Here is a 27,573-nt window from a genome sequence, read left to right as displayed (position 1 = left end):
GCACCCACTAGACCCGCCACATTTGTTACCTTGCCGCCCATTGAATCTATTTTCGTCAACGGTATACGGTCCCCAGACTGCCGCGACGCGAACCTGGGCGTCATGCTGTCAACTGCCGCCGACGTTGGCTCGGCGCCAAAACGAAAGGTCGCAAACACGTACGGGAAGAACCGAAATCGAAATGCGGTGCCAGGCACGGCAGAGGGTGCTTCATCCAGCAAGCCCACCTCGTCCAAGCCAACGTCTCTGTCGAGGCCAAAGCTAAAGGGCGAAAATGCATCGGCGCGCACCCCCGCAAGTGCCCCATCGCTAGACGATGAGGAGGGGGATCCATATGACTTCCCAGATGATACTGCCGCTCCTGTTGTGAAGAAACATTCTAGCTACCGCTCTGTCGCAAAACCCGCGCAAACAGCCGCCACATCCGGCTCTTCTCTAGACCCTCGCACCACCATGAAAAGAAAACCAACACACCCTCCAAGTGCTAGGCTACCCAAGAAACAGAGATCTTCGAGTCCCGATGTGCAGCCGGAATCACGGCAATCTCCAAAACCATCAATAGCTGATCGTCAACCGCAACTAAACTTTAAGCTGGGAAAGGGGAGTTCCCGTCCCTCGCCGTCAGATACTGTTGCTACTACTGCTGCTAGCTCTTCGTCGAGCAGCTCAACCGGAGAAAGTGGAAGGCAACGGTCCATTCCTATCCGTCCGACAAGGACCCTGGAGAAACCAGTGCTCAAAAATCAGAAGAACTCTTCGATCGACTCTTCTTCCTTCGATGCCATTGGTCTTGCGGTTGAGGCGACAATAGGAGAACGTACAACACGGAAACGAAGTCCGGAAAAGCAACCGAGACCTACGCCGAAGAAGGATACCGTGTCCTACAGCAGCGCGTCGCATGCAGGTGTTGCTAAGTTGCAGAGGCCAACGCAGTCTATGACTAGGAAGACTGTATCCTCTTCTGATATCAGCACAACAACGACACCTCCCGCCAAACGTAGACCACGGCTTATTGACACACTCAAAGCTCAGGCTGAGAATAACTCATCTTCATCGTCAGACGAGAATGAGGACGGGTTCGGGGAAACTCCTCGGAGTCGGAGCAGAGAGCATGTTCATGATCTCAAAGCCTCGCAGACGTCAAGCCCCCAACCATCACAGCCTTCAGAAACACCAAGAGCACGAACGTTAACACGCCACGGATCAATGCCAAAGAAGCCAGGCCTCAAGTATACCTACAGCCAGCAGCGGACCATGCTTGCCGACGATTCTATGTTGGATGGTCTTGACCCCCTCAAGGCCGAGGAGCTGGCATTCTCGCAGCCTCTTTTGGCGCCAAGCGAACCACAACCGAGCGCCTATGACTTCGACGATGGCCTGGTAGAAGATGCGGCTGCCTCAGGTGCTGTGCGTGGTATTCATGAGTTACGAAGGGCAGGGGCAAACAACAGAACGACAGACGAAATGAACGACATTTTAGATAGGATTGGAGTGCCCAGTGATAAGGCTTCCTCAGTACGAAGAAGCGCGCTACTCGAGATGGCTACTCAGGTTCAGGACAAGACATTCCGTCGGCAGTTCCTCATACACGACAATGGCACAACAAGTCTTCTCAAAGGTGTCGGCAATGAGACGGATCCAATCGCTGCGTATCTGATAACTGCCATCCTCACTACACTATTGGCAACTGCAACCTCCTCTCATCTCAGTCGCCAGCTCCAACTCGAAGATTTGGCAAAAGTCATGGAGCTTTTACTTACTTACGAAATGGATATCGCTGTATTAGCAAAAGACCGCAAAAGTAATCTCTCAAAGTTCACGCAAAACACACTGATGCGCGTCAAGAACTCTTTATTACAGATGAAAATCTGGGAGCCGTCAACATCACTTTCTCAATTGTCACCTCGGACGCTGGCATTGATGTGTATGCACCAAATACAACAACAGACGCCGGTGGAAGAGCTGTTGACGGCAGATCTGACTGCTCAACTCTTTGAGATCCTGGCAGCGCCTGCCGAGCGCCGCGAGGCGCTCAGCTGGGATTCGCCTGGGCAAGCTGAGCCTATGGATATGTTTCTCGTCCTTTCCATATTGGTGGCATACTCACCCGAAGTTATGCAATCGGAGTCCGCCGGGGCGTGGAACGTAAAGCATTTGCCCACAATTGCCAGCGTTCTGGAAACTTCGCTGTCCCAGGCGATAGCTCAACTGGGAGATCTGGAGATACTTATTCTTCAGTTGACACTAAACACGTCCAATGGCAACCAGACAGGGCAGACCATATTGCTGGAGAAGGGGCTTCTTCGCAACTTGGCGCAGGCGGCACATACAATGTTCGACTCGGTCTTGCAGTCGATAACGAACAACACTTTTGCCAAACCCGTTATCGACACGCTGACTATTCTTTTGGGTCTTATGATCAACTTATCTGAGCACTATGAGCTTGCCGGTACTACATTGAAGGATTTTGAGCCATTTGACCAACTGATCAGCTTCTTCCATAGCTATAGTTCGAGAACGCAAGAGGCAAGTGATTCGCTGAGTTCTCGGGTGTATTCGAATATGCGCTAACGCGATTTTGTACAGGCTGATTCGGAAGAGAAGGCTTCGCTCAACGTTGCCTTTGGATACCTTGCTGTTTTGCTAGGCTGTCTATGCCGACACAGGCCTACACGGAAGAGATTCGAGGCGCTGAATTTGAGCAAGACTATCAGACCTCTGATTAGCGCGATACAGGAATTTGCGAAACATCTCGAGACTACACATGCGAAATTCGGCGTTGAGGGGGACCCCAACGCACTCTCTCAGATTGAGCGCCTGCGCATTCTAATTGATGAATTGGAGGGCATTTAGCTTATACTGCATCTAGTTGTCGTGGCACAGGCACAGGTGTTCCAGAAGGGACTCTTGCAGTTTGTCCACACGAGCAGCTTGTCGGCATGGTTGGTTGTTTGGAGTTGGGTTTGTATGTATATACGGGCTGGCATGTGTAACGACTCTTGATTACGAAACACACTGAAAGTAATAGACTTGGCGTTTCTCAATTGAATATGAAATCGCCCATGATATTCCGTCCTCCCTTTCCATTTCCAACTTCATGACCCTGTACCCTATTGACATTATCCGTGTAACTGATTGTTCAGATCGTCTCCCTATGTGGACGGATGAAAACGGCATGGGAAAGGGGAAGGTTTGAGGCTGGCAACTCTACTGAACGATACGGAACGAAGGTTCTTTCCAATAGTTCAACGCTTAATTCATGATTTGGGGCCGGATCTGGATGGGGTAGATGTTCCAACAAGAGCAGCCATGAGATGGAATCGAGACGTAATTAATTATTTAAACGTTTCAAAAAGATGCAGACTAGCCTAAAAGCAAGCCCAAAACCCCTCTCTACCACGTTGTTCACGCAAGCCAACAACCCACATGCCAGCACTGTCACATGCTTAAAATACCAAGACAACGTCCCGAAACCAAAAAAAAAGGTGCAAATACTTTTCAGCTACTGGCACATTCTACCAAGTGCGGTGACCAATGAATTACGTTTAAGAAGCCTGGTGATGACGCTTCCGCCACCAATCAAGCCGCGCATCAAGGACCAAATGGGTCAACTGTCAACTGTATGGGGAGCATGGCTTGCATGCGCTGGGCCTAGGCCAGTTCTATTCCTTGTTCCAAGAGCCGCAGTCCACATTTGGTGAAGTCAGCGTCGCATTTTTTTTTGGCCCGTTGTCGTGCAGCGTTTACTGGAAAAAGCCCGGCCGAAACAGGGGGAGGATCGCTTGACAATTGGGCGGGACCCCCACCTTGGGACGGTAGTACTACTTACTTAGTAAAAAGCCAGTAGTTGCTTGGAGCTGCCGACGGGAAGCTGCGTGTGGTGGGTACTGCTCCATGCTTCAGGCTAAATCGGCCTTTCAATACTTTTTTTTCCCCCATTTGCCATTTGGTTGTCCTCAATACACTGACGTGATTAATTCATACTACTGTAGTTTTTCTTTTTCTCGTTCTCTTGTCATTATTCTTTTATTTGCTGAAACCCCCTTTTAGGAATCGTCGTCTGTTTCCCCGCCCGCCGTCTTATCTACAGTAGGTATCTGAGCAGACACGCTCGTTCCGAACGCCCAGACCTCTTTCGCAACTTTATTAAGTCTCTTAAGGGGTATTGACGTCGACTTACCCCACGGCTCGCCCAAAGAACTGCCAACCTCTCACCAAAGATACCCCCCACGCTAGCCGTCAAATAATTTTCAGGATGGCAATCACCAAGCAGCGCAAGATTGCGATTGTTGGGAGTCGCTCGGTCGGTAAGTCTTCCTGCCGATCCGGCTTAAATAAATACGGCACGGTAGACCCTTCGTGGTCCTTACACAGAAGCAACAGTGTCTGCGGCAGTCCAAAGACAGGACTGCTGATGAAGATGGGAGAAGGGAGACATTACATGTGGCAGCTTGAGCCGTATTCTCCTGTCACCATTCGCGCGATCCAGCAACAACATGCCCGAGTTTTCATCTTTCTGACCTCGAGTGCGACCGCCCGTCAACCATAGGCAAATCTTCGCTTGCGGTCCGGTTTGTAGACGGGCATTTTGTCGAAAGTTACTACCCGACTATCGAAAACACGTTTAGCAAAGAGATCACGTACAAGAACCAGATTTATTCGACCGAGATTGTGGACACGGCAGGACAGGATGAATACAGTATTCTCAACTCGAAGCACTTTGTCGGGATTCACGGCTACATAATTGTATACTCAGTTGGGTCACTGACGTCGTTCGAGATGGTGCGGACGATCCGTGACAAGATCATCCACCATTTGGTCAGTAACAACATAGCCGAAACTCCGGGATTACGGGCTTGACTGACTGGTTACTTTTTCGGCGGTTAGGGAGTGGCCGAGGGTGACGTTCCGATCGTCATCGTGGGCAATAAGAGCGATCTTCGACCGGAGCAAAGACAAGTGACGCCGCAGGATGGTCAGGCGCTCGCAAATGAGCTCAAGTGCGGGTACACAGAGGCGAGCGCCCGATACGACGAGAACGTGGCTCAGGCCTTTGAGCTCATGATTGCGCGGATCGAGGGCGCCCCCAATGGTGGAGAGGCTACTAATGGGGGCAAGTGCACCGTCATGTGAAGTGGCGGTGCTCGGGCCAGAGTTTTGATTGCACTTATATACCCGAATGAAGAGCAACTGCGGGCTTACTATTGAGGGGNGGGGGGGCCACTAAGATGGTGGTCCAGTAAGCTTAAGCGAGGGAGGCATGCCGCTTCGTCGTCGTATGGATACGCTTCTTGGAGAATCAATTTTTGGGATTAGGTATTTTTGCGGGATCCACGGAGTCATGCCTTCAGCTTTTTTGGACAGGTTTGCTATTGCACGGTCCAGCGGCGATAGCGGTCATTGCACAGGACGCGTTGGGAGATATCGTTGAACTGATCAACGGAGAATGGAGGACTGGTTACCACAAGGACGGCAGACAGGCAGCTCGGGTTTCTGCTTCCTCAACCGGTACTGATGCCGCAGGGACGATCTGCCGTGCTTTTACAACCAGGCCAGCGACAAGCTATAAGAGGGGATAGGGAGTGGGCAGTTTCTCTAGGAATATGTTCCAGTGAAAGCGTAAATTTCATTTATCAAGGCTGGGGTATTGGAGTTATAGATGCCACAGCTTGCAATTTATCATCAGCGGCTGGGATCTTGTCTTTTGACTTTTCTGAGTTTGTTTTGGCCGTCTCAGCGACAGAACGTATTTCAAGATCCTCATGACAGCCTAGGCACCTACCCTGTACTAATGTATTCAACTATCTAGCTTATACTTTGCCAGCAGGCTTACCCCAAGTGATCACATCACTATTGCGTTTGTCAATTCTTTCAGTTATCTTTCATATTTTATGGACATCTGATATTGCCTTACTGAGTCTTCGGTGAATTTCATGTGTCATCAAAACATTCTGAGCTGCCGGTGACACGACCCCTTAATGCGCGACGCGCCTTGTCAATTTACCCCGCCAATAATTTGAATTGACTCTTTTGCGCTACTTATAAACCCCACCTTATCCTCTCCAGTCCCGGACCACCTTTCCTTGTGAGGCTACCTTGGACAAGAATACCAACAAAACCAACCAGGAATCATACGGGATATTTGGACATTGGCACCATGGTTCTCGACGTTACCGATTTCATCACGGAGCGGGGCGGCAATCCTGAGAAGATCAGGGAGTCGCAGCGCCGCCGCCATGCCCCGGTTGAGGTCGTTGACGAGATCATCACCATGTGGGATGACCACAGGAGGAGTGAGTAGGAAGAGCGACTAGAGGAGGGGAACCTAGTAAGAATAGGAGAGGATCATAAGACAACTAATAACAAGGACGCTTCCCACGAATACAGCACAATACGCGGCCACGCAGATGAACGCGCAAATCAACGACGTCCAGAAAAAGATTGGAGCGAAGAAGAAGGCAAAGGAGGACGCCAGCGAGTTTCTCCAAGAGAAGATTGCTCTCGAAAAGGCCAAGAAGGAGCTGATCGACTCGGCAGCTGAGAAGCAGAAGCTTCTCGACAAGAAGCTCACCACAATCGGCAACATCGTCCACGACTCCGTCCCGGTCAGCGACAACGAGGACAACAACGAGATCATCAGGACGTACTGCCCCGAGGGCTTGACTGTAGAGAAGCGCGAGTGCCTCAGCCACCACGAGGTTCTCACCCGGCTGGACGGCTACGACCCGGATCGGGGTATCAAGGCGGTCGGACACCGGGGTTATTTCCTCAGGCAGTGGGGTGTGTTCCTGAACCAGGCCATCATCAACTTTGGTCTCGAGTTCCTTAGCAGCAAGAACTTTACGCCGTTGCAGCCGCCATTCTTCCTGCTCAAAGACCAAATGTCCAAGACTGCCCAGCTGGAACAGTTCGACGAGGAGCTGTACAAGGTTGTTGACGGCGAGGCGGACAAGTACCTCATTGCCACTTCAGAGCAGCCCATCTCTGTGTACCACGCAAATGAGTGGTTGCTGCCGCAAGACCTGCCCCTGAGATATGCCGGATACAGCACATGTTTCAGGAAAGAGGCCGGTGGCCACGGCAGGGATGTCTGGGGAACCTTCCGTGTTCACCAGTTTGAGTAAGTTGGGACTGGTTACTGGCTGAACGAGTAGAGATTTTTACTGATGAATTACTGTACTATTTTGTAGGAAGGTTGAGCAGTTCTGCATTAGTATGGCTATCCTATTCCTGTCGCACTTGGAATCAATGCTAACCTATACACAGCCGAGCCGGAGAAGTCTTGGGAGATGTTTGACGAGATGATTGCCAACTCCGAAGAGTTTTACAAGGCACTTGGCTTGCCATAGTAAGTATTGGCTCCATCCCGGAGATACCAACGGAGTATTCGAAACTGACAAATCCAAAAGCCGTATTGTTGCTATTGTCTCGGGCGCATTGAACAATGCGGCTGCAAAAAAGTTTGATCTGGAAGGTGAATTATAGCTGCTCGATGGGTGGAAAAGTGAAAATTGGCCATGATGCTAACGTTTCGCAGCGTGGTTCCCATTCCAGGGAGAGTACAAGGAGCTTGTGTCTTGCTCCAACTGCGTATGTTAATCCAGTCTTTTGTGGATGGTGAGGCTGCTGACGATGCTGGTAACAGACCGACTACCAGTCAAGATCACTTGAGATCCGATTCGGCACAAAAACGCAGACTTCTGTATGCACAACCTTATTCTGTCTATCACTTGGAAATGGACCATAGATCAGCTTACTAATCCTCTTAAACAGACCAAGAAGGAATACGTCCACTGCCTGAACTCCACGCTCACAGCCACTTCAAGAACCATGTGTGCTCTTCTTGAGAATTACCAAACAGAAGACGTAAGACAGCCCTGCGGACCTGGAGTCGATTAGCGAGCTTGGCATGCTGACATTTACTTGATATCTAGGGTTTCAAAGTACCTGAGCCTCTGCGCAAATACCTCCCAGGAGCACCTGAGTTCATCCCCTTCACCAAGGAGCTTCCCAAGGACATCGCTGCACAGGCCAAGGCTCTCAAGGAGGCCAAAGCAGCCAACAAGACCCAGAAGGGCGCTGCGGGTGCTGCTGGCGCTGCGAAGCAAAAGGTGGCGGATGCCGCCGCCACCGCCACTGGTGCAGTCTCGCAAGTTGCAGAGAAGTTGAGCGAGACTAAAGTTTAAGCAAATTGGTTGCGTAAAAAATCACCAGGGATTGCTTGAGATGATATTGAGCGAAACCATGAGGGGGTTTCTTGAAGAAAAGTAGGACTTGCTCACTTGAATGTAACTGATAGCTTGGGGCCCTGTCACAAACACCAGAACTAGTTCTAGATCGACTAATAGAGTGAGGTGGCCGCCGTATCGGACCGAGATCTTGCTTTAGGTAGCTTTTGGCCTAGGTCTCCAGGCAGGATTCCCCAATCTCAAGAAAACGCTACGTACCTACCAGTCTTGGTAGTGAAGCTAGGAATTATGAGTAGCATGCAAGGCGGTTTGTCCTCATCTAAGGTACCTGTAGTTTTACATTGCAGCCAATCAAGTGGGCGAGTGAGGATTGTTTTGTGAAAACTTGAAATGTTTGTTTTGATCATTTGGACAGCGCGATTAAAGGGAGGGGAGCATTGTGGAATTGAAATGCCCTGAATGAGATTTGACACCCATCAGCAGAGTCAGGTAATCCACAAGTCTTGTTGAGTGCCCGGTTGCTTACAGTCCTATTTTCAGTATGGCCTTCCCTTCCCCGGAATGACCGCCACATCCTTGTTAATTGCTTCCTTCAGGTCGTGCCTGGCTTTGCTGTATCCGTCAATTCCGACGAGATTTACCTGCAGCCCAATCATTTGTTGGTCCTTAGGATTTTACCTGCCTGACCCAGGATCCTAAAAGAGAGCACTTAGACTAGTACCTCAGTTTCTTTATATTGATCTCTCGGCTTCTGGTATCAACCACCTTAATACAAAGTACCTGCCTTACGCCATTCATCCGAGTGTTAGCTAACTGAAGGTGATGCATGCTGGTCGTCCGAAGTGACCACTCATCATCTCTAGGGCGCAGTACTCTTTCACTGAAGCAGTGGCTTTCCGAGGTCTCCACAGTCACCTCGGTGGTCTGATCAGCCGCGGCGCCTGGGTTTTGGCACTGCTCCATTGACCACGGGGGAAAAAACAAACATTTACATTCTTTTCTTTCAATTCATTGCTGTTCTTTTGAATAAATTTGATTAAAAGGTCCTGTGCAGCAGCCCGCTGTCGCGTAGGTATAAAGTGCCTACATACCTGCATGTCCTCGATAGACCGTCTTTGTGTTTGTCGTCTGAGCGCATAAAAACCCACCAACTTTTGACCGATTCGCCTTGTGTCTAAGGGGCGGGCGGGCCCATCCCGGCGGCTCACAGCTTCGTCGACGATCCGAACATTGCGGGTGAAATTACAAAGCAGAAGGCTTCCCCCAAAAAAACAAAAAAACAAAAAACCTTCCCCCACGTGGTGGAGCGACTTAAGGCGGGCATCTGAAACCTGCCTACACATTCGAAGCGATTAGGGGTCGGTTGCATGGGCACAGATGCAACTGAACTGAATCGTCGCATGAGGACCACTGCAGGCGTGCAGGCGCAGCACAAAGCACTGTCTTTACCGCCATGACGCGCCCTGAACACCCACGGGCGAGTTGCCCGTTTTGCGGCTACGAGGCTAACGAATATGGTGTACTTCTTGTAAATCCCTACCGTCCCTTCTTCTGAGCCTTATTTTTTTTTTCTTCTATTTTCTTATTTTCTTTCCTTTTGTTAGTCTTTGGGTTTCTTTTCCCTGCACGTCTCGTGTCAAAGATATATAAGCTCACGCATGGTTTTTTTCAGCATATGGAACACGTCCACCCCGAGGGCGAGTCTCCCTTCATGGCCAGGGATAGCAACAACAGCAGCACGGTCTCTGCAGCCGCAAACGGCGGGTTTGCACTAGACGACGGAGCCGGCATTCAGTACGCCGAGTGTCCCGTTGATGGCTGCGGTGAGGTTGTTCGGGGTGACGAGATGGACTACCACGTCGAGCTCCATGCTCAAGAGGAAGGACCCGAAGATGGGAACGCCGTATCGTTCAACCAGCCAGTTGGTGGCTCTCGTCCTTTATCGAGCGCTGGAATTCAAGCAACCGCCGTGAACCAGACTCTCCTGCCACAGAGCTTGCCGCAAGAACAGAGTCAGAACGATGATCACGTGCCTCGGAGCCGGCGTGAGCCTCGCGATAATGGCAGCCGTCACCGTCAGCGGGCTGAGGATACCAATAATGAGCGCCACAGCGGCGGAAGCCACCGGCAGTCATCCCTGTTACATTGGATGGGCTTGATTTCCCGCCCATCGTCTGCTTTATCACGCAGGCACCAGGAACGTGGCAAGAGCAAAGCGGGAAGCTCCAGCGGGCACAGCAGCAGCACGGCTACACCCGAGGCAGTCAACCACGCACCTGGAATAGGCTCCGCCACGCCACCATCGATGACTCCAGCTCAGGTCCAGGAGAAAAAACGACTTGGAAAGGCAGAACTGGGAAAATATGCCCACGAGCAGACCATGCCTGCTTGGCTGGTTTCGCATTTGCGCAAGGGAAAGGAGGTCAGAGCTGAAGGTACTATAACCTCATAATCCAGGACGGATTGGATTCTTTTCTCCATTTCCTGTGTCGGTGCGTTTCCATTACTAATAATCTTGCATTGCTCATGTGCAGGTGTACTGCCGGTGCTTGAACAACTGCTTGAGCAGAGTAGCACCACGAAGTATGCGTATCTGTGCCATCCAGAAGTAGAGCACATCTCAAAACTCAAGAGAGAAGGTGAGTCCCCTACGGCATTGTAGATATTTGCCTCGGGGGTTGAGATCGATGATTTAAGGTCACTTTGGATGACTAACACAGCAGCCATGCAGGCGGGTTTTGTGGCTATCGAAATATCCAAATGATGGTGTCTTATATCAATGCTGTGTCATTTCCAGGCCATCAACACTTTGACGGGCTTCCCTCGGTCTTTAGGATACAGGATCTAATCGAAAATGCCTGGGACAAGGGCATCAACGCCCAAGGTCGGGTTGAGACGGGGGGCGTAAAGGGTACTCGCAAGTACATCGGCACACCCGAAGCGCAGGCTGTTTTGTGCAGTCTCGAGATTCCGTGAGTTATTCTGATTCACTTTCAAGCTATGCTCCTAATGCGTACAGCTTCAACTAACTATCTCGTTGATTCAGCTGCGAGGCTCAAGGGTTCAAGAATCGAGAGCCCGGTAGGTCGGAAGCACGCCTGATGCAGGAAGTTGAACGTTACTTTCAGTCTGGCGATTTCAATCCGGAATACAAGGTTCGACGCACAAAAATGCCGCCAATATATTTTCAACATGCCGGTAAGTCTTCTGTTCCTGATGCTAAATGTGAACAAGTGCTGAGTGTAGTATAACCTCTTTGCAGGACACTCTATGACGATTGTTGGTTTTGAGAAGCTTAAGAGCGGTCTCACCAATCTTCTCGTTTTCGACCCCATGTTCCGTGACTCCAGTGCCATCCTTAAGCTGGTCGGGCGCCAATTTGAGTACAAGTTCCCCGATCTGGCTCTGAAGCCATACCGACGGGGCAACAAGTATCTGAAGAAATATCGCGAGTTTGAGCTCCTAAAATTAAAACCACCACAGCCCGCATAGTCTGCGTGCCCTTTCGACTGGTTCCCAAGTCCGGAGTAATAAGGCCGACGTTGAGGCTGTACTTTGTATTATATCTTTACGACGCATCTTTTTTTTCTCGTTTATTTTGGCATTTAGCCGGGAGTCTAAGGTTGAAATTTCTTTATGAAGCGGTTCGGATCACCATATATTAGGCATCGCTTGCGCATTTTAATGGCTTGTTGTCTTGTTTGTCTCCGAGGAAGCCAAAACTTTGGTCTCCTACTCTTGCATCATTACAGGTGGAATACGAGTAAGAGCGTGAGGTAGCGAAGGCGTTATGAAGAATGAGAGTTGAAATACCACATGATGATTTGACGAAATCTTTTCTATACAATCTCATGCTTGAACAAGTAGACAGTGGGGTTGTATTGACTTAGAGCATTAGTTCTGCTCAGCGAACCATGCTTGAAGCTTCTCCAAAGCCTTGCCTCTGTGTGATATCTTGTTCTTCTTTACTTTGTCCATCTCGGCATACCTATTGTTTGTTGGTTAATATTAACATTATGAAAATGGACATCCCATGTGCGCGCGACTTACGTTTCGCCTTCGTACTCGAAGATGGCATCCCAGCCTAGAGTTTTAACGAGCCCGGTATCAGATCATAGAGCTGGTTTATTGTTAACGGTCCTAGATGAGCTGCAAAACGTGCTTACCAAAATATGGAGGCCCTCGTGGGGGAACGATCTTGCCCTGCGATCAAACATATGATTAGCTGGGTTTATGTGGAAGAAACGTGAGGAAAACGGCGGCAAAGGCTTAGTTACCTCGGTGATTCCTTGGAACAAAATAGGCTCGCTTCCTGGACCTGCTGAGTAGCCGAATGTACAGACCGCCTGGGCTGACTTGTCCTCATAGGCCACCAGAAGGTTGTTGAGGCCATCATGGCCGATCGACTGCATGAACCATTTACTAAGGTATGCGCAGCAGTAAAAACAGACGGATAGCACGTCAGTAGACAGAAACCGTTGCGGACTATCTCGACACACATCCACTCACATGTAGGGACCCGGAAGACCCTTGAGCGCGTTGAAGGATAGGCATGTGTCCTCAACCAGGACGGGTCCTTCGACCTGCTCGGCGGCCCTACGGACCTTGTCGAGCGTCACCTCCTCAAGGGTGCCCTGTACTTCGATCAGGTCGAGCTTTTGGCTCTGTACTTCGATTGCAGGTTCCAAAATGGCCTTAACCTCGGCCAACTTGTTTTGGTTGCCGGTTATGAAGTTTACTGTTTTTCTGGGTACGGAAGCAGTCATGATGCCGGTGGTTTAACGTGAATTTGACGAGGGGTATCTACCCGACGATGGGCTTCTTCAAATTTGAATGGAATGATCTCAGAGAAAAGAAGAATAACAGAACCAAGTCTCAAAGCTGTAGAATGTAAATGGATTTTCTAGTTTTTTTTTTTTTTTGAAAGGCACACTTGTGACTCAGCTGAACAATAGATCAAAGATAGGCTGGGAGTGGGGACCCAGGTTAGACGAATCGTCAAGTCTCAGGACAGAATGTATGGAATTAAGCTTGGAATATCTGAGCTACCCTATATTGAAGAATGAAATTAGGTATATGAGTGAGAAATAAATGCAGTTGAACTGCCCAAAAATAACAAACAAAAAACACCACTGATCCCTTCTGTTATGGCATCATTTCATCCGCTAGAGTGTATTCTCATTGATACTGCAGCTTGACCTGGAAGGCAGAGATAACAAGACTCCAAATGTTTGATAGGTTTCTAAGAATAAAAAAACTTATACCCTAACCCCGCGTAGCAGTTCATTCAAAATAAGCTGTGCCCCACCAACAACACAGCCACTGACAGGGTCTGGGGTCCAGAGTCTAGACTGATGAACTAGCCACAATCAGCGTTCCTCGAGCCGTGCGACGCCTTGGAAGCTTGCTTGCTCGAGGTGTGGTGTCCTTTTTGGCGAGGGGCCAGCAAACAGCTCCAGATTTGACGAGCATCCAACTCTGGACTGTCTACTCCCTAACTACAAACTTGTTTATCTCACGCATGTAGACATACCATGACACCCTGAATCTCTGAATCAACAATTAAAACAAGTCAGTCTGGTCAACATCACGCGGGCATCACGCCCTTGCATTTCAAGACCAGTGTATACCGCAAGCTATAGCCCGCTATCGCGCCAGCCCGTCTAATTCTCCACCGACTCTTGGAGGCCGGTTACAACCAGAGCACGCCACCATGGACTATGAAAATTTGAAGGAGCAGTGGAGCGAGGTTGAGGATCGCGATGGCGTCCGCCTCAGCTGGAACGTCTTTCCGAGCACGCGCATGGTCAGTCCCGTCTGCTCCGGTTGACCGCGCTCGCCGTCGACCCAATGCCCTCAACTTGCCACTCGAGGCCAGATCACTAAGCGTTCACTGTCTTACAGGAAGCGTCTCGCCTTGTCGTCCCGATCGGCGCCCTCTACACCCCCTTGAAGGAGAAGCCAGACACTCCTCTGCTGCAGTTCGAGCCCGTCACCTGCAAGCAGCCATGCCGTTCCGTCCTCAACCCATTCTGGTATGTTTCTACATCTCACCATGGATAGGTGATGTTGCAAGACTTAGCGACTATCACAGGCTGACCACAAATACACACTCGATACAGCCAGGTCGATGTTCGCGCTCGGCTCTGGATCTGCCCATTCTGTCTCTCTCGAAACCCTCTGCCGCCTCATTACAAGGACATCACGGCCAACGCCATCCCGCCAGAGCTGCATCCGTCCAACACCACAATCGAGTACCGCCTGTCCCGCCCGGCCCCGAGTCCGCCCATCTTTCTCTACGTGGTCGATACCTGCCAGGAGGATGACAGCCTCAACGCCCTGAAGGAGTCTCTCGTCATGAGCTTGAGCCTCCTTCCCGAGAATGCCCTTGTTGGCCTCATCACCTACGGCACTATGGTGGGTTCGGCTCTGAACTTTTATGCTGGGTATGTGAATGGTTCGTCTAGCTAATGCGCATTTACACTACAGACTCAAGTTCACGAGATTGGATACACTGAGTGTGCCAAGTCGTATGTCTTCCGTGGTAGCAAGGACTATGCGCCGAAGCAGGTTCAGGAGATGCTTGGCCTCGGCCAGATGCCCGTCCGCCCCGGCATGCAGCCCCAGCCGGGACGCCCGATGCCTATGGGACCTGCATCTAGGTTCTTGATGCCCGTTTCCCAGTGCGAGTTCCAGCTCACCAAGGCCTTGGAGCAGCTTCAGAAGGACCCATGGCCGGTTGCCAACGATAGGCGACCGCTGCGTTGCACCGGCGTGGCCTTGAGCGTCGCTGTGGGTCTTCTCGAGTCTTCCTTCCAGAACTCTGGTGGTCGCATTATGCTCTTTGCTGCCGGCCCGGCCACCGAGGGTCCCGGTATGGTTGTCAGCTCCGAGCTCAGGGAGCCCATGCGGTCTCACCACGACATTGATCGCGACAACATCAAGTACTACAAGAAGGCTCTCAAGGTATGTATCAATATTTTGCCAAGGTTTCGTCTCAGTCTAGTGCCCGAGATAGTGTCTAACATGATGTTTGCAGTTCTACGACACACTGGCCAAGCGGACAGCCCACAATGGGCACATAATAGATATCTTTGCCGGCTGTCTTGACCAGGTCGGTCTTCTGGAGATGAAAGGTCTCAGCAACTCCACAGGTGGTCACATGATTTTGGTCGATAGCTTTACGTCGTCCATGTTCAAGCAGTCTTTCGTGAGGGTGTTTGAAAAGGATGGAGACGACAACCTACTCATGGGCTTCAACGGTATCCTCGAGGTCCTAACCACCAAGGAGCTTAAGGTTACGGGTCTGATTGGTCACGCCGTATCGATGAACAAGAAATCGACCTCCGTCGGCGAGACGGAGTGCGGTATTGGCAACACGTGCTCGTGGAAGATGTGCGGTATCGACCCAACATCAAGCTACGGCATCTACTTCGAGGTTGCACAGGGTGGCCCGTCACATGCTCAACCAGCCCAGAAAGGCATGATGCAATTTCTCACCTATTACCAGCACTCATCTGGACAATTCCACCTGAGGGTTACAACCATTGCCCGGAATATAGGTGGTCCCGCTGGAGATCCGGCCATTGCACAGTCTTTTGACCAGGAGGCTGCCGCGGTGCTCATGTCGAGGATCGCAGTCTTCAAGGCGGAAGTGGACGACGGACCAGACGTCCTGCGCTGGGTCGATAGGATGCTTATCAGTCTCTGCTCAAGGTTTGCAGACTACAGGAAAGACGATCCGTCGTCGTTCAGACTGGAGAAGAACTTTACTCTTTACCCGCAGTTCATGTTCCACCTGAGGAGGAGTCAGTTCTTGCAGGTCTTCAACAACTCACCCGACGAAACTGCTTTCTACAGACATGTCCTCAACCATGAGGACGTGAGCAATTCCCTCATCATGATCCAGCCCACGCTGGATACGTACACCTTTGACCAGGAAGGTGGACAGCCTGTACTGCTCGACTCGGCCTCGATCCAGCCCACTCACATTCTGCTGCTTGATACCTTCTTCCACATTCTCATTTTCCACGGTGAGACCATCGCACAGTGGAAGAAGGCCGGTTACCAGGACCAGGAGGGATACGAGAACTTTGCCCAGCTCTTGCAACAGCCAAAGGAAGATGCCATGGTAAGTTGAGCACCCTACTCAAGCGCATCTTGATTCAAATCATATACTAAAACCCTGTCTAGGAGCTCATTACGGACCGATTCCCCTTGCCTCGTTTCATCGTGTGTGACGCAGGTGGATCTCAAGCACGTTTCCTGCTTTCAAAGCTCAATCCCTCGACAACACACACTACCGGCGCATACGGTGGCGTGGGTGCACAAACGGCACAGACCATCTTTACCGACGACGTTTCGTTGCAGACTTTTATGGACCACCTCATGAAGTAAGTCTGGCCCTGACGATCATGCCATTAAACAGAGCAATGCTAACATGGTGGTTCCTCACCCACAGGTTGGCTGTTAGCGGCACCAACTAGTAGTAGTCGACTTGAGCTGGTAACTTGTAAGCAGTGATGCAATTGGGTCCCCGGAGAAAGGGAGTGGACAAAGCGATGATGACTATGTGATAGTTCTTTTTTTGTGGAATTTTCAAAATGGACAGCGCCGTTGGTTTTACCAAGTAGACGGGGGCTACAGTGCCGCAATATTTATACAACTGATGAATCCTTTCATGGCAGCTAGCCGCCATTGATATGAGTATGGTGATGACGGGGCTCAACTTTTTGAGACTGACTGGCGGAGCGAGTGGGTCGTGCCCCTTTGGGCAGATCATTGCAAGCGTTGAAAAAGTCTCCCAACCGCTTGCAGCACTCTTTATGTTCCAAGATTGACGAATTTTATAGACGGGCTCTCTGACATCTTCACCTGCGTCGTCGTCACAGACGACAACGTCATCATGGTGTTGGTTATTCGTTTCACCCGTTACAAATGCACAATGGCAAAAAGTCAAATGGTTATGGTAATGATTAGTTTGCTTGCGCGTGGTTGTCTGGTATAATATATACTTTGGTAATTTTAGTGCTCCCTGTTTTGTTTTGTTTGTTTTTTTGGTCCCCCGGATTTGCATATATAGGTTACAAGAATAGAGAATAGAAAAGAGAAAACGAAAGAAACGATAAAAGAAACCCCTTTAAACATCCTCAAACTCAATCTCGTCATCGCTCTCATCGCCTCCAGCGGCATCTGCTGCAGCGGTGGCTGTTGGTGTTGGCTCTTCAACCTTGACCTTCTTTGCAGGTTTGCCCTCGGAGCCCGATGAGGCCTCGCGTTTCAGCGACGACTTGGGGGTCTCCACGGCCGGGGTGCCGCCTGCGACGACGTCCTCAAACATGCCCTCATCATCCTCGTCGTCTTCGTCATCCTCCTCCTCGGCCTCGGCCGCCTTCCTGGCCGCCTCGGCCTCCTGCTCCTTGGCGAGCTTGGCAAAGTAGTCGTCGATCTCGGCGTGGTCCTTTGCGTCCAGCGCGTCCTTCTTGGTCTCTGTCGTGGCGGTGCTGGCGACCGCGCCGGCGAGGGCGCCGGTCCTGGCGGGGTCCAGCTCGTATGCGTCGCCGCTGATGGTACTCTGGGCGATCCAGCTGGGCAGAGCGTTCTGTTCTGCGTGCTTGGCCTTGCGCTGGCGCTCAGCCTCCTTGTCGGCCTCGGAAGGCCCGTTTGCCGACAAGAGGTTGATGTCGATGGACTTGGGGCCCGTATCAGCCAGACCCTTGACGGCGGCCTGGCGGTGGGTGGGCTCGACAGCGACGCTGGCCACAACCTTGTGCAGGGCATCGCGGACCACAGGGCGCGCGGCGTTGTAGGCTAGGTCAAAGGTGCACTCAGGGATGACGACCGAGTCGATCTGGGGTAGCATGCCGGTGATAAACTTGAACTGGTCGTTCATGCGGGTCGACTGCTTGTGGCCGCCACCGCCGCCATCGGGATCGTGCTTGAGGACGGAACCACAGTCGTGGCATAGGAAGCCTCTTGCGCTGGGCTTGTCAAGGACCTCCATCAGCGAGTACTCCTTCTTGCAGCCGACGCGCAGGCAAAAGTACTCCTTGCGCTCGTCGGCCGGCACGGTGACACCCTGCATCTGCTTGTCGACCGTGTAGACGCGCCATTTTATGGCGTCGATGGTCTGGCGGTAGTCGATAAAGTAGTACATGCGGTTCACGGGCCGTTGCTGGCCCTCCTTGAGCTCCGGGCGCGTGTGCACCGTCAGGAACCGGTCCTCCTTGAGGCGTCCGCACAGCTTGTGCAGGTCCTTTGTGTTCATGTTCATGAGGTAGGCCAAGTCGTCGTCGCGCAGAGCCGAGTGAATGACGAGCGCGTCCACGACCAGTATGTGCTTGGTGTCGTAGAAGGCGCGCACGACGGAGCGCACCAGCGTTCGGGCGAGATCCATGGTTGGGGGGCCTGTCAGTCAGATGCCGTGGTGAAATGGAGCAGGTCCCCTCGTCGGGTGGACTGCGACAGTTTTGGCAGTCTCTTTGATATGTCGCCTGAGTTCGTTCGTCTGGCTCATCCGACTAGTCGAACCTGCGGGTATTGTGTTTGTATGTCTTCTCAACCACACAAACTCAAGTCTGCTGGGAAGCGATCGTCTATCGATTTCGAGATTCGAGAGGGGAGAATAAGCTTCGGCTTCCTGACCGCAGCACGCGAATGGGTGCTACCTTGCCCCAGCAACAATAGTCATTGTTTCTTCGCCGATGGCGGCTACTTTGGGCAATGTGCGGGTTTTTGCGCAGGAGTCGAAGAAACCTGCATGGGTTTCCGAGGTTCAAGGTGTGCCTTTGTAGCAAGACGAAAAGCTTCCGTCTATAGTGTGTGTATGTTAGGCGCTCGCTGCTGGGGGTTTGGTGGCGCAAAGCATCAAAACGGTTTCAAGAAATTGCGCCCTCGCTGTGCGACTCGACTCGTGGTTTTGTCGGATTGGTGGCAGACAAGACTGTTGCGAAGCTTGGATGGTTGTGGTTGCTCGTTGAAGATGGCTACCTTACCTACCTAGGTTGGCGGCGGACATGGAGCTTCAGATGCCTGCCCTCGCCCACCAGCCAGGTTTGCTTTGACGAATGCGGCGGAACGGAGTACCCACACTTGTACAAAGGAAAGTGCTGAGTCAGCCAGGTTGATGTTAGCCATCATACCCTAACCCTTCTGAACCCATTTCAGGCACATCATGACATCGTCTATTTCCCCAAACTTCACTTTCCATTCGTCACTCTTACATCTTTTATTTGTGCTGGAATTTGGCAGTAGATAATTTGGTGTCTTTTTCACCTCTCTCTGACTTTAGTCTTGTAGCCCAGTTGCTATTTTCGCGCCGTCTTTCGTTGACAAACACCGAACTATACATCTGCAAGGTACACGCCAAAAACTCAAGTCTATAATCGTGTTAGTTTTAGACTTGTTCCAAAACTAATGCGGAAATTTTAGAGAAAGCAAAGGGAAAGTATTCTGAGTATGTACTCAAAAGAAATTCACTTGTTGACTAGCTTCGGATTTCATCAGCCTCTGAACGACAAACATGGCACTTCACTTCCCAATCATTTATCTGCTTGCCTCACACATGGACCCGGATGAACTGTATTCCACCGAGGAGCAAATACCTACTCTCACATACGACGTGAGGGAAGCAGAGGTTGTGATTGGCAAAGTTGGCAAGAGGGAAAGGGCCCTGTTTGAGCTCCGTAGGATTGGTCTCAAGACTAGCGAGGTGCCTTTGGGAAACCTCGAGGCAAATGAGCCGCCGAAAAAGCGAAGGAGAGTGTCAGAGAATGACGACACCCAGGGCCCAGAGGCTAAAGTGGGTGACAACGCAACGCCTTCGACAGTGGGAAGCCTCATCAAGGTGGCCAAGTTGGCGTGGTTTACCGACTCGATAGCCAAGGGAGAGGTGCTTCCCATAGACGACTATGTTGTTTACCAAGGCATAAGCCTGGGACGAGAAGAGCCGTTTCCACCCGTCAATCATATCGCGGCTAGCTTTAAGGAAGATACCGCAACCTCGCCAGCTGGTGCTGACAGCTCACATTCGATACCTTCGTTCAAGAGACGACGAGATCAACCACAATCCTATATACCTCACCTGATGCCTGAATCAACTTCAGAACACGACGCCGCGGAGAACCTGCCCCCAGTACCAAGCTACCTCCATAGCGTATACTCTTGCCAGCGGCCCACACCTGCGAACCCTCCAAACTCGGCCTTTATTGACCAGCTGAAGGAGATAAGAACCACTAGGCTTCTGAACGGAGACTCTATCGGCGTGCGGGCGTACTCGACTGCAATAGCCACCCTGTCAGCGTACCCGTACAGCTTGACGACACATATAGGTACGTGTTCCTGCGCAGCCAAGTTTTTTTTTCATATTCGCCTGGTTAGGATCGAATCATGCTGACAAACTCCATAGAGGTCCAAAGGCTGCCTGGATGCAACGAGAAAATCGCTGTTCTCTATCAGGAATGGAAACATACCGGCAAGATTAAGGAGGTCGAGGAGGCCGCTCAAGATCCCAGACTCAAAGTTCTCCGGGATTTCCATGCAACATGGGGCGTAGGCGACACGACCGCCAGGGATTGGTACAACAAAGGATGGAGGGACCTCGAAGATGTCGTAGAGTATGGCTGGGATTCGCTCACACGCGTCCAGCAGATCGGCGTTAAATACTACGACGAACTGCAGCTCAAGATACCCCGGGATGAGGTCGAGAAGATCGCCGACATAGTTCTACAGCATGCCAACAAGATTCGAAATGGTTTTCAGATGGTCATAGTTGGCGGTTACCGCAGGGGAAAAGCTGAGAGCGGCGACGTCGACCTGATCCTCAGCCACCCAGACGAGTCTGCGACAGATAGGTTCGTTACGACGCTCGTAGACAGTCTCTCGGATAGTGACTACGTCACGCACACTTTGAGCTACACGGTCAAGAACTCGGAGAGAGGCCAGATGCCTGTGGCTTGGAAGGGTAGTGCTCCCAAGCCGCCCGGTTCAGGCTTTGACACGTTAGACAAGGCTCTGGTGGTGTGGCAGGAACCAAAGCCAGGTGCTAAGAAGAATCCAAATCCCCACCGGCAGGTGGACATCATCATCAGCCCCTGGAAGACGGCAGGCTGTGCTGTCCTCGGCTGGACTAGCGGGACCACCTTCCAGCGAGATATGCGCAAGTACTGCAAGGAAAAGTTGAATCTCAAGTTCGACAGCAGTGGGATCAGGTCACGGGCCGATGGCCGGTGGGTGGACCTGGAGAGCAGAGATGGCGTGCCGGCGCCAGATATGCTCACTGCCGAAAGGAGGGTTTTTGAGGGACTGAAATTGGAGTGGCAGCCGCCAACGGAGAGAAACACGGGCTGAGCAGCAAAACGTATGGTGTAACACTCGTGTGAACCCTTGGAAATGCCCGGAATTTGACTTGATGATCTGATTTTCTGTTTTGTCTATCATTACTCCTGAATACATCGAAAATCCGAGTTACGATGATGCAAATTGCACCTAAAGGTGCACAACTAAAATACTGGACCGGTCTGCTGTTACTCGTAGCAACAGAGAAATCACTGACCAAACGACAAGCTGTAAGCGGCGTAGAATGCCATGAACTTCAGGGACAGGTCAGCCAAGGCGGAGCCGATGAAGCCGCTGTTGGAGTGTGAGAGGTTAGCAGATAAAATATTAATAATAAAATAATGACAGTAATCAAAGCCAGAGACGGATTAGATACTTACATTCCACGACCCTTGGGGCCGAAAGAAGTGTAGCCGCTGGCGTAGATGATGCGGGAAACAACCCAGCCGGCGCCGAGCCCGGCGCTTGGGATGGGGTACTTCAGGCCTGAGATGAGCAGGGCACCGAGGAAAGGTGTGAGCTGCAGATTTATTAGAGTTGGTTCAGTTATAATGTTCCAACAGTTTCCCGTTTCTGTAAAGAGGACGCATAAAGAAAGAAAAAAAAAAGAAAAAAAAGACAAAAAAAAAAAAAAACAAAGAAGAAAAAAAAAACTTACGTTCTCGGTAAAGTTGGTCTGAGCCCGTTGGGCGCAGTTGAAGGCAAATGCCTTGGGGTCCTTGGCCGCGACTTGAGCTTCGGCGTAGGCGATGGGGTACGCCAACCCTGATTCCTTGCGGGCCTTAGACGACAGTACCATGTGGTACGTCTGGAGGAAAAAGGACGAGGCAGCGGCCAGGAGGACGTAGCTGACGATTGTAAAGTAAGTATGTATCTTTGTTTTAGTTTCATGTATCTTTTCCCATATATTTTGTCTTGTCTCATTTCACCCCCCCAAGATTTACTCCATTTGGGTGGGTGTGTTTGGCCCAATGTGAGGGCGGGTAAAGTAGACAAGCTTTGATTTAGGCCATTTTTTTTGGGGTAGCCTCCAAACAAAACAAACCCATCTGATGCATGCTGTGCTACGAGCAAATAGGATCAAAGGATGTGCTTACCCGTAATCTCCGGGGAGGGTCAGAGTGATGGCTGCTGACATGATTGCTGGATTGAGGCGAGCTGAAAAGTTCAAGATGTCTTTTTTTAGTCGTCTAGACTAGCTGTTTTCTGCAATGATGCAAGAAAGAAGGTTTTTGGGGTTTGATAGGTGAAGAAGATTGCTCAATCTGAGTATGAGATGATATACAATAAATGGATTGCGTGATCACAAGGTGAGTAGGGATGCCTTTTATAAGTCAGTAAGAAAGAATGTTTGACGGGTTGTTTCAATTTATTACTGACGGAATCAGAACCGTACTTGGCCAATCGAATGGGGTTGGAATTGCCTAGAATTTGCCCGACGTACAGTAATGGGTCTTCTGGAGCACCTGTCCTCAAGGCGGAAATAAGTCAGTTGCGGATCCTCGGGGTCTGGAATTATCCCGGCAGCGGAACGAAGCCAACTGTGATGAATAATTGACTGAGCAGTAGTACGGTACAGTACCTGTATTATGTAATAAAAAGCAAGCACTTTACTGTAGAATAGTACCTAAGTTAGCCAAACCCGGGGGATTTGGTGTGGCCCGGCAGTTGGCGGAATTCCGCTGGCTCGATCCGAGCCAGTTTCGAATTTGCTTTTTTTTTTTTTTTTTTTTTTTTTTTTTTTTTTTCTTGTAGAACACCCCCTATTTTGACCTGAGCTACGAAGTATTAGTTCGTTGCCCTATTTTTGGAACGTCATTCCCATCTCGTTCTTTAGGCGACACTCTGACCCGACCGGCTGTATCATTCAGGCCGATCCACGCCGTTCGTCCATTCATGTTGATTGTTGGGGAAGTCCCTGAGTTAAACCATTGTTGATCTTACTAGCGTACGAGACGTAGATACGTACATACAAGTCCACACTTGTTCACACTGAAGCCAATCGTTTACTCCCGTACCGGTACCAATCCATCATGCCGCCTGCTTTTCAACGTGAAATCCCAAGAAGCCCAGCTCAGTATGGTACAACTCCGTCATTACCGCCAGATGAGGGCTAATTTATCTGTAGTCCAAAAAAGAAAGCAAAGACACCTGACTCCCAAGTACATAGATCCAATAGGAAGGAAGAAGAAAGGCCAAAGCGGCATCACTAGAAATAGGAGTTATCAAGCGAAAAAAAAAGGTCGCGTTACATTCTACGTCCAGATGACCAGCTTTATTTAACGCTTTCTCCGGCGTTTCTTCAGCTCGGTCATCTCATCAATCTCTGCATCCATGTCTTCTGGTTTCTGCACCGTAACAGGCCCAAACGGTCTCGACGACGAAACTCTCTCAATCCCATTGTTACCACCAAGAAAGTCCGCGTAGAATTTGAGCGCGTTGAAAACCTCCTTGCCCGTTGGGATGATGGCATCTGGAGGAAGCAGGAAGCCGTAGCTACCCCTGTCCCTCAACTTGATCTGGTAACTATACCTGGCGTGCATCTCATGGTAGAACCAGTCCATGGCCGATCCACCGGGCGGCTCCATCCTATGTACCCGTTCCCTGTGGCCGCCATGTCGCGAAAGCACAGCACCCTCGCAAGCCGAGAACACATCGTACTGCTCGCCACTTGATAGCCGGATCGCCTTGGCCAGGTCGGCGGCGAGCTCTTCGAGATTCTCAACGTTCGGCGGCTCCGGATCGCAAGTGTACTCGAAGGGATAAAGAATCTCTTGAGAGTACGAGTGAAGGTCGATAAATCCAACAAACTGGGTGTTGTGATCCTCCACCTCCTTCTTGGCCCATTGAGAGAGCTCCCTGGCCTCCACAGCCTCGAATGGCTTCTGACCACCGTAATCCTCCGAACATGGTTCGCGGAGGTTCTGGTTCCACTCAAAGTCGAATGCGTGGTTGAGGTCAAGGCCCCGGCAGAAGTTAAATGGCGTGTCTTGTCTCGACTTTCGCCAGAGACGATCTGAGTCCCAGCTGTACACATATCCATCTGGGTTGGTTACTGGGATGAAAACGACCGAGTAGTTGTTCAAGAACCGAGTCAGAACCGGTTCCTGATCGTAAGAAGTGATGAGGGCCCAGACAAGATAGTTGACCGTCGCAGTCGCGATCCACTCGCGGGCATGCAGGCCGCCGTTAATGACCACCGTCTTTCGCGGGGCCTTGTTCTTGTCCGCATCCTCGGCATACAAATGATTACCAACCCTGAGCGCAAGAATCTCGCGGCCCTCGAACGACTTGCCGATGGTTTCCAACTTCACGATCTTGGGGAACATGGACTCGAGAAGACGCATCCATTGGTGGATGACATGTAGAGGTTGGTAGTCGCGGAAGAAGACATTATCGAACTCTTCAGCAGAGTCAATCACCGAGGGCTTCAACGTCTTGCTGCTGCTCGGGTCGAATCTCGCATCATCCTTCACGCGTCTGTTGTAGGTTGCGGCAACGGCGGAGGGAAGATCGGGGATCAGGGTCGAAAAGTTTCCTCGGAGAGAGACGGGTAGGAGGCTCAGCAGCGGTGTGACGTCGTTTTTGTGTATGCGGATGTCGACGTGGTTGCGCGTGAAGCCCCAGACGTCAAGGAACAGCCGGTCGGCGGCATCGGCAAGGGCATTTTCGTCCTCCTGACTCGAGACGTTAAAGCGAAGAACCGTCTCTTTGGAATACCTGGGATTAAGGGCGCCCATTCCCCGTGCTGGTGCCGACTTGGATTTGGCCGAGCCCGGCCGACCAAAAATCAACTCAACGGCCGAGTTGCGCAACCATGTAAGGAAGGGGAAAACGCCATTGTTCGCATGGGCCTGCGGCGGTTGGTACGAAGCGTAGCCATGGTCTAGTCTTACACCAGCAGCCGGTACGGTTGGACAGAAGACGAGGGCTAGGGCTAGACAGAGCAGGATTGAAGTGGTGAAATATGGCCTGGAATGCATCTTGGAAATTTTGGCAAGCCTTTGTTATTGTTGTCGTTGTTTTCCCAATCGCGATGTAAGGTTCGGCCCGTTCATCAAGTTTGCGCCGAACCGGACACCAGTGGCACCGGGGAGGCTTAACTGGGGGGAAACCCAAAACAAAAGATCGAAGAAAACCAGAACTACCCAAGTTGCGCAAAATGTCAATTGAGACTATGTAAATAAAGATAGAAATGAAATGACGCAAAAGCAAAAGATCAATCAAAACGGATCCCGCAGCCTATCGTATCGATGGCGAGAAGGTGTTTCGTGTGTGAGGACGATAAGCCGACAAAGATGGGGGACCGTACCGGCCGTTCCTACAGTTGTGAGAGGGGCTGACTTTCCAGGCTCGTCGAGCGAGTTCGTAGCACAGCCTGGGTGTGGACTGTGGACTAGGATTTTGAGGCAGGAGACCCCAGTTTTCACTCTGCACTCCCGCCCCTTCCAGTCCCGTCGGCAAATCCAAATGGGCATACATACAAATCCAGATCTTCAACCAATCTTCAACTCAAAGAGTCTGCATCAGGCTGCATTAAAAGTGGACCCTGAACCTGCCATTCATTCCATCGTAGGCCCATCGTTTTCTGTAAGTAATAACGAAGTGTTTGCCGACTCCAATCCAATACCTACGTACCCAACTGCCGGCAGTATAAGTAGTATTTTTTCTCATGGTGAATGCCTGAAAAGACTAGGATACCAAAAAGTAAACCCGGTAATTATTTCCAAATACCTAAACACGATAGCGGATAATATTTAGAAGCACAACGAAATCGAAGCGTAAAATAAACCGAATACAGGAAGGATCACTCTAATTATATCCCCTTCAGTCGTGCATTGATCGATATCTATCTAGGTAACGTTGGCCTGGTCTAGCTTTGCCATTTTGCTGTTTTAGTTTATTCAATTCGAAGCTGACTGATGAGGCGTCAAACGGCCGGATTTAGTTTTTATATTTTATTTTTTTATTAAAAAAAAAAAAAAAAAAAAAACAAATCAACTTGTAGCAATGTTCAACATTGGAGTAGATGAACCGCGCTGTAGACAACTCGGTGGGTTTCCACATGGGCCGCAAAATCATACTTTTGCGGCACAGCAACCGTGGCTTGCAGACATGGGCACAGAACACCGAGCGCCAAGGGCCAAAACGTTGAGCGACATGGACTAAGCATAGAGTGCTCGTTGTACGACGTTCAAAGTAAAAGTACGCAGGATGCAACTTGCATCAGTGGCCTACGCATACGAGCCATACCAGCTGAACTACGATAACATAACAGCACGAAACCAACGATAATAATAAAACATACCAGTCGTACAAGGAATGGCAAGGGACAAGGCTCTACTCATAGTATATCAGAGATGAGATTTTTTTTTTGATACGAGTGACCAACCACCTCTGGAAATTCTCGAGGGATGGTTGGTTGCTTTGTTCAAGGTAGTCGGCTGTTCTTGCACAGGAGCGCTCGTTACTTCGTGGGGCCACAGGAGATCGCTGGGTTCTCGCGCCATTAGGTGAATCTTACAGCACAGGCGTTCCTTGCTGACCTCCCTTTATACGTCTTGACGTGTCCTGGACGCCCCCAAAAAGATGACAGCAATTTCAGATGGTTGTGTGAAGTGCTTAGTGATTTTTTTTTTTTTTCTCACTTTACCGAAATGGAAGAATTCCCTGAATCTTTGTTTACAATCGCTAACTTATCTAGGTGCCAACCTACCTAGGTACAGGTAATTAGCACATAGTTTCTACAAGTACCACCTTACCCAAGCAACCATCTGTGGTCCATTCTCGGTAACCCAGAAAGTTGGATTTTTCTTCATCCCTGGCGGACTGCACGGTGGGAGGTGGGCCCCGCTGTGCAGCATTCTCCGTCCTGGTTGGTTAAGCTAAACCGGCTCGCCCCTTGTCCCTGCACCTGCCTCCTTTCGACTCCTTTCCGTTGCGTGGGTAAGGTGGTCCAGCCCTGAGCTCCCGCCCGGCCTTGTAGCGCACTTTAGCCCTCGTTGTAACCCTTTCCTACCTAGCCCAGCACCGTCCGACAGGCCAGCCT

General features: G+C 50.7%; 10 protein-coding genes across 10 annotated transcripts; 6 read left to right on the top strand and 4 right to left on the bottom strand.

Moving 5' to 3' along the window:
• Window positions 1-102: 102 nt before the first annotated feature.
• On the top strand, window positions 103-2,853 carry PgNI_05995 (uncharacterized protein; the record flags this gene model as incomplete). The annotated part of the gene is made up of 2 exons (XM_031126024.1): window positions 103-2,550; window positions 2,587-2,853. 2 exons carry the CDS (start codon window positions 103-105, stop codon window positions 2,851-2,853), a joined length of 2,715 nt encoding a protein of 904 aa, XP_030981944.1.
• Window positions 2,854-3,875: 1,022 nt separating this feature from the next.
• PgNI_05994 (uncharacterized protein) lies at window positions 3,876-5,198 on the top strand. Its single transcript, XM_031126023.1, has 3 exons — window positions 3,876-4,307; window positions 4,550-4,818; window positions 4,888-5,198. The coding sequence occupies exons 1-3, from the start codon at window positions 4,256-4,258 to the stop codon at window positions 5,131-5,133; spliced, it is 567 nt and encodes a 188-aa protein (XP_030981992.1). The 5' UTR covers window positions 3,876-4,255; the 3' UTR covers window positions 5,134-5,198.
• An 825-nt stretch (window positions 5,199-6,023) lies between these two features.
• Window positions 6,024-8,424, top strand: PgNI_05993 (uncharacterized protein). Its single transcript, XM_031126022.1, has 9 exons — window positions 6,024-6,293; window positions 6,388-7,120; window positions 7,191-7,213; window positions 7,267-7,348; window positions 7,410-7,474; window positions 7,538-7,590; window positions 7,646-7,702; window positions 7,774-7,866; window positions 7,935-8,424. Exons 1-9 carry the CDS (start codon window positions 6,158-6,160, stop codon window positions 8,184-8,186), a joined length of 1,494 nt encoding a protein of 497 aa, XP_030983264.1. The 5' UTR covers window positions 6,024-6,157; the 3' UTR covers window positions 8,187-8,424.
• Window positions 8,425-9,446: 1,022 nt separating this feature from the next.
• Window positions 9,447-12,377, top strand: PgNI_05992 (uncharacterized protein). Its single transcript, XM_031126021.1, has 7 exons — window positions 9,447-9,717; window positions 9,862-10,624; window positions 10,724-10,828; window positions 10,921-11,161; window positions 11,236-11,387; window positions 11,452-12,177; window positions 12,240-12,377. Exons 1-6 carry the CDS (start codon window positions 9,643-9,645, stop codon window positions 11,679-11,681), a joined length of 1,566 nt encoding a protein of 521 aa, XP_030983258.1. The 5' UTR covers window positions 9,447-9,642; the 3' UTR covers window positions 11,682-12,177; window positions 12,240-12,377.
• PgNI_05991 (uncharacterized protein) lies at window positions 12,084-12,955 on the bottom strand (the record flags this gene model as incomplete). Its single annotated transcript, XM_031126020.1, has 5 exons — window positions 12,084-12,177; window positions 12,240-12,273; window positions 12,356-12,392; window positions 12,467-12,611; window positions 12,699-12,955. The coding sequence occupies 5 exons, from the start codon at window positions 12,953-12,955 to the stop codon at window positions 12,084-12,086; spliced, it is 567 nt and encodes a 188-aa protein (XP_030982035.1).
• A 664-nt stretch (window positions 12,956-13,619) lies between these two features.
• PgNI_05990 (uncharacterized protein) lies at window positions 13,620-17,053 on the top strand. Its single transcript, XM_031126019.1, has 7 exons — window positions 13,620-13,995; window positions 14,094-14,224; window positions 14,312-14,606; window positions 14,679-15,155; window positions 15,229-16,320; window positions 16,383-16,582; window positions 16,651-17,053. The coding sequence occupies exons 1-7, from the start codon at window positions 13,903-13,905 to the stop codon at window positions 16,673-16,675; spliced, it is 2,313 nt and encodes a 770-aa protein (XP_030981947.1). The 5' UTR covers window positions 13,620-13,902; the 3' UTR covers window positions 16,676-17,053.
• Window positions 17,054-17,328: 275 nt separating this feature from the next.
• Window positions 17,329-18,585, bottom strand: PgNI_05989 (uncharacterized protein; the record flags this gene model as incomplete). Its single annotated transcript, XM_031126018.1, has 1 exon — window positions 17,329-18,585. The coding sequence occupies one exon, from the start codon at window positions 18,583-18,585 to the stop codon at window positions 17,329-17,331; it is 1,257 nt and encodes a 418-aa protein (XP_030982338.1).
• A 1,125-nt stretch (window positions 18,586-19,710) lies between these two features.
• Window positions 19,711-21,536, top strand: PgNI_05988 (uncharacterized protein; the record flags this gene model as incomplete). The annotated part of the gene is made up of 2 exons (XM_031126017.1): window positions 19,711-20,518; window positions 20,596-21,536. The coding sequence occupies 2 exons, from the start codon at window positions 19,711-19,713 to the stop codon at window positions 21,534-21,536; spliced, it is 1,749 nt and encodes a 582-aa protein (XP_030982339.1).
• Window positions 21,134-22,915, bottom strand: PgNI_05987 (uncharacterized protein). Its single transcript, XM_031126016.1, has 4 exons — window positions 22,622-22,915; window positions 22,183-22,372; window positions 21,905-22,044; window positions 21,134-21,818 (listed from the first exon to the last, which is right to left on the bottom strand). Exons 1-4 carry the CDS (start codon window positions 22,660-22,662, stop codon window positions 21,734-21,736), a joined length of 456 nt encoding a protein of 151 aa, XP_030982692.1. The 5' UTR covers window positions 22,663-22,915; the 3' UTR covers window positions 21,134-21,733.
• Window positions 22,916-23,803: 888 nt separating this feature from the next.
• Window positions 23,804-25,507, bottom strand: PgNI_05986 (uncharacterized protein; the record flags this gene model as incomplete). Its single annotated transcript, XM_031126015.1, has 1 exon — window positions 23,804-25,507. One exon carries the CDS (start codon window positions 25,505-25,507, stop codon window positions 23,804-23,806), a length of 1,704 nt encoding a protein of 567 aa, XP_030982696.1.
• Window positions 25,508-27,573: the final 2,066 nt, after the last annotated feature.

This window comes from Pyricularia grisea, chromosome I, assembly GCF_004355905.1.
Source record: "Pyricularia grisea strain NI907 chromosome I, whole genome shotgun sequence".
NCBI lineage: Eukaryota > Fungi > Ascomycota > Sordariomycetes > Magnaporthales > Pyriculariaceae > Pyricularia > Pyricularia grisea.
This window is presented reverse-complemented; position numbering and strand designations above follow the sequence as displayed.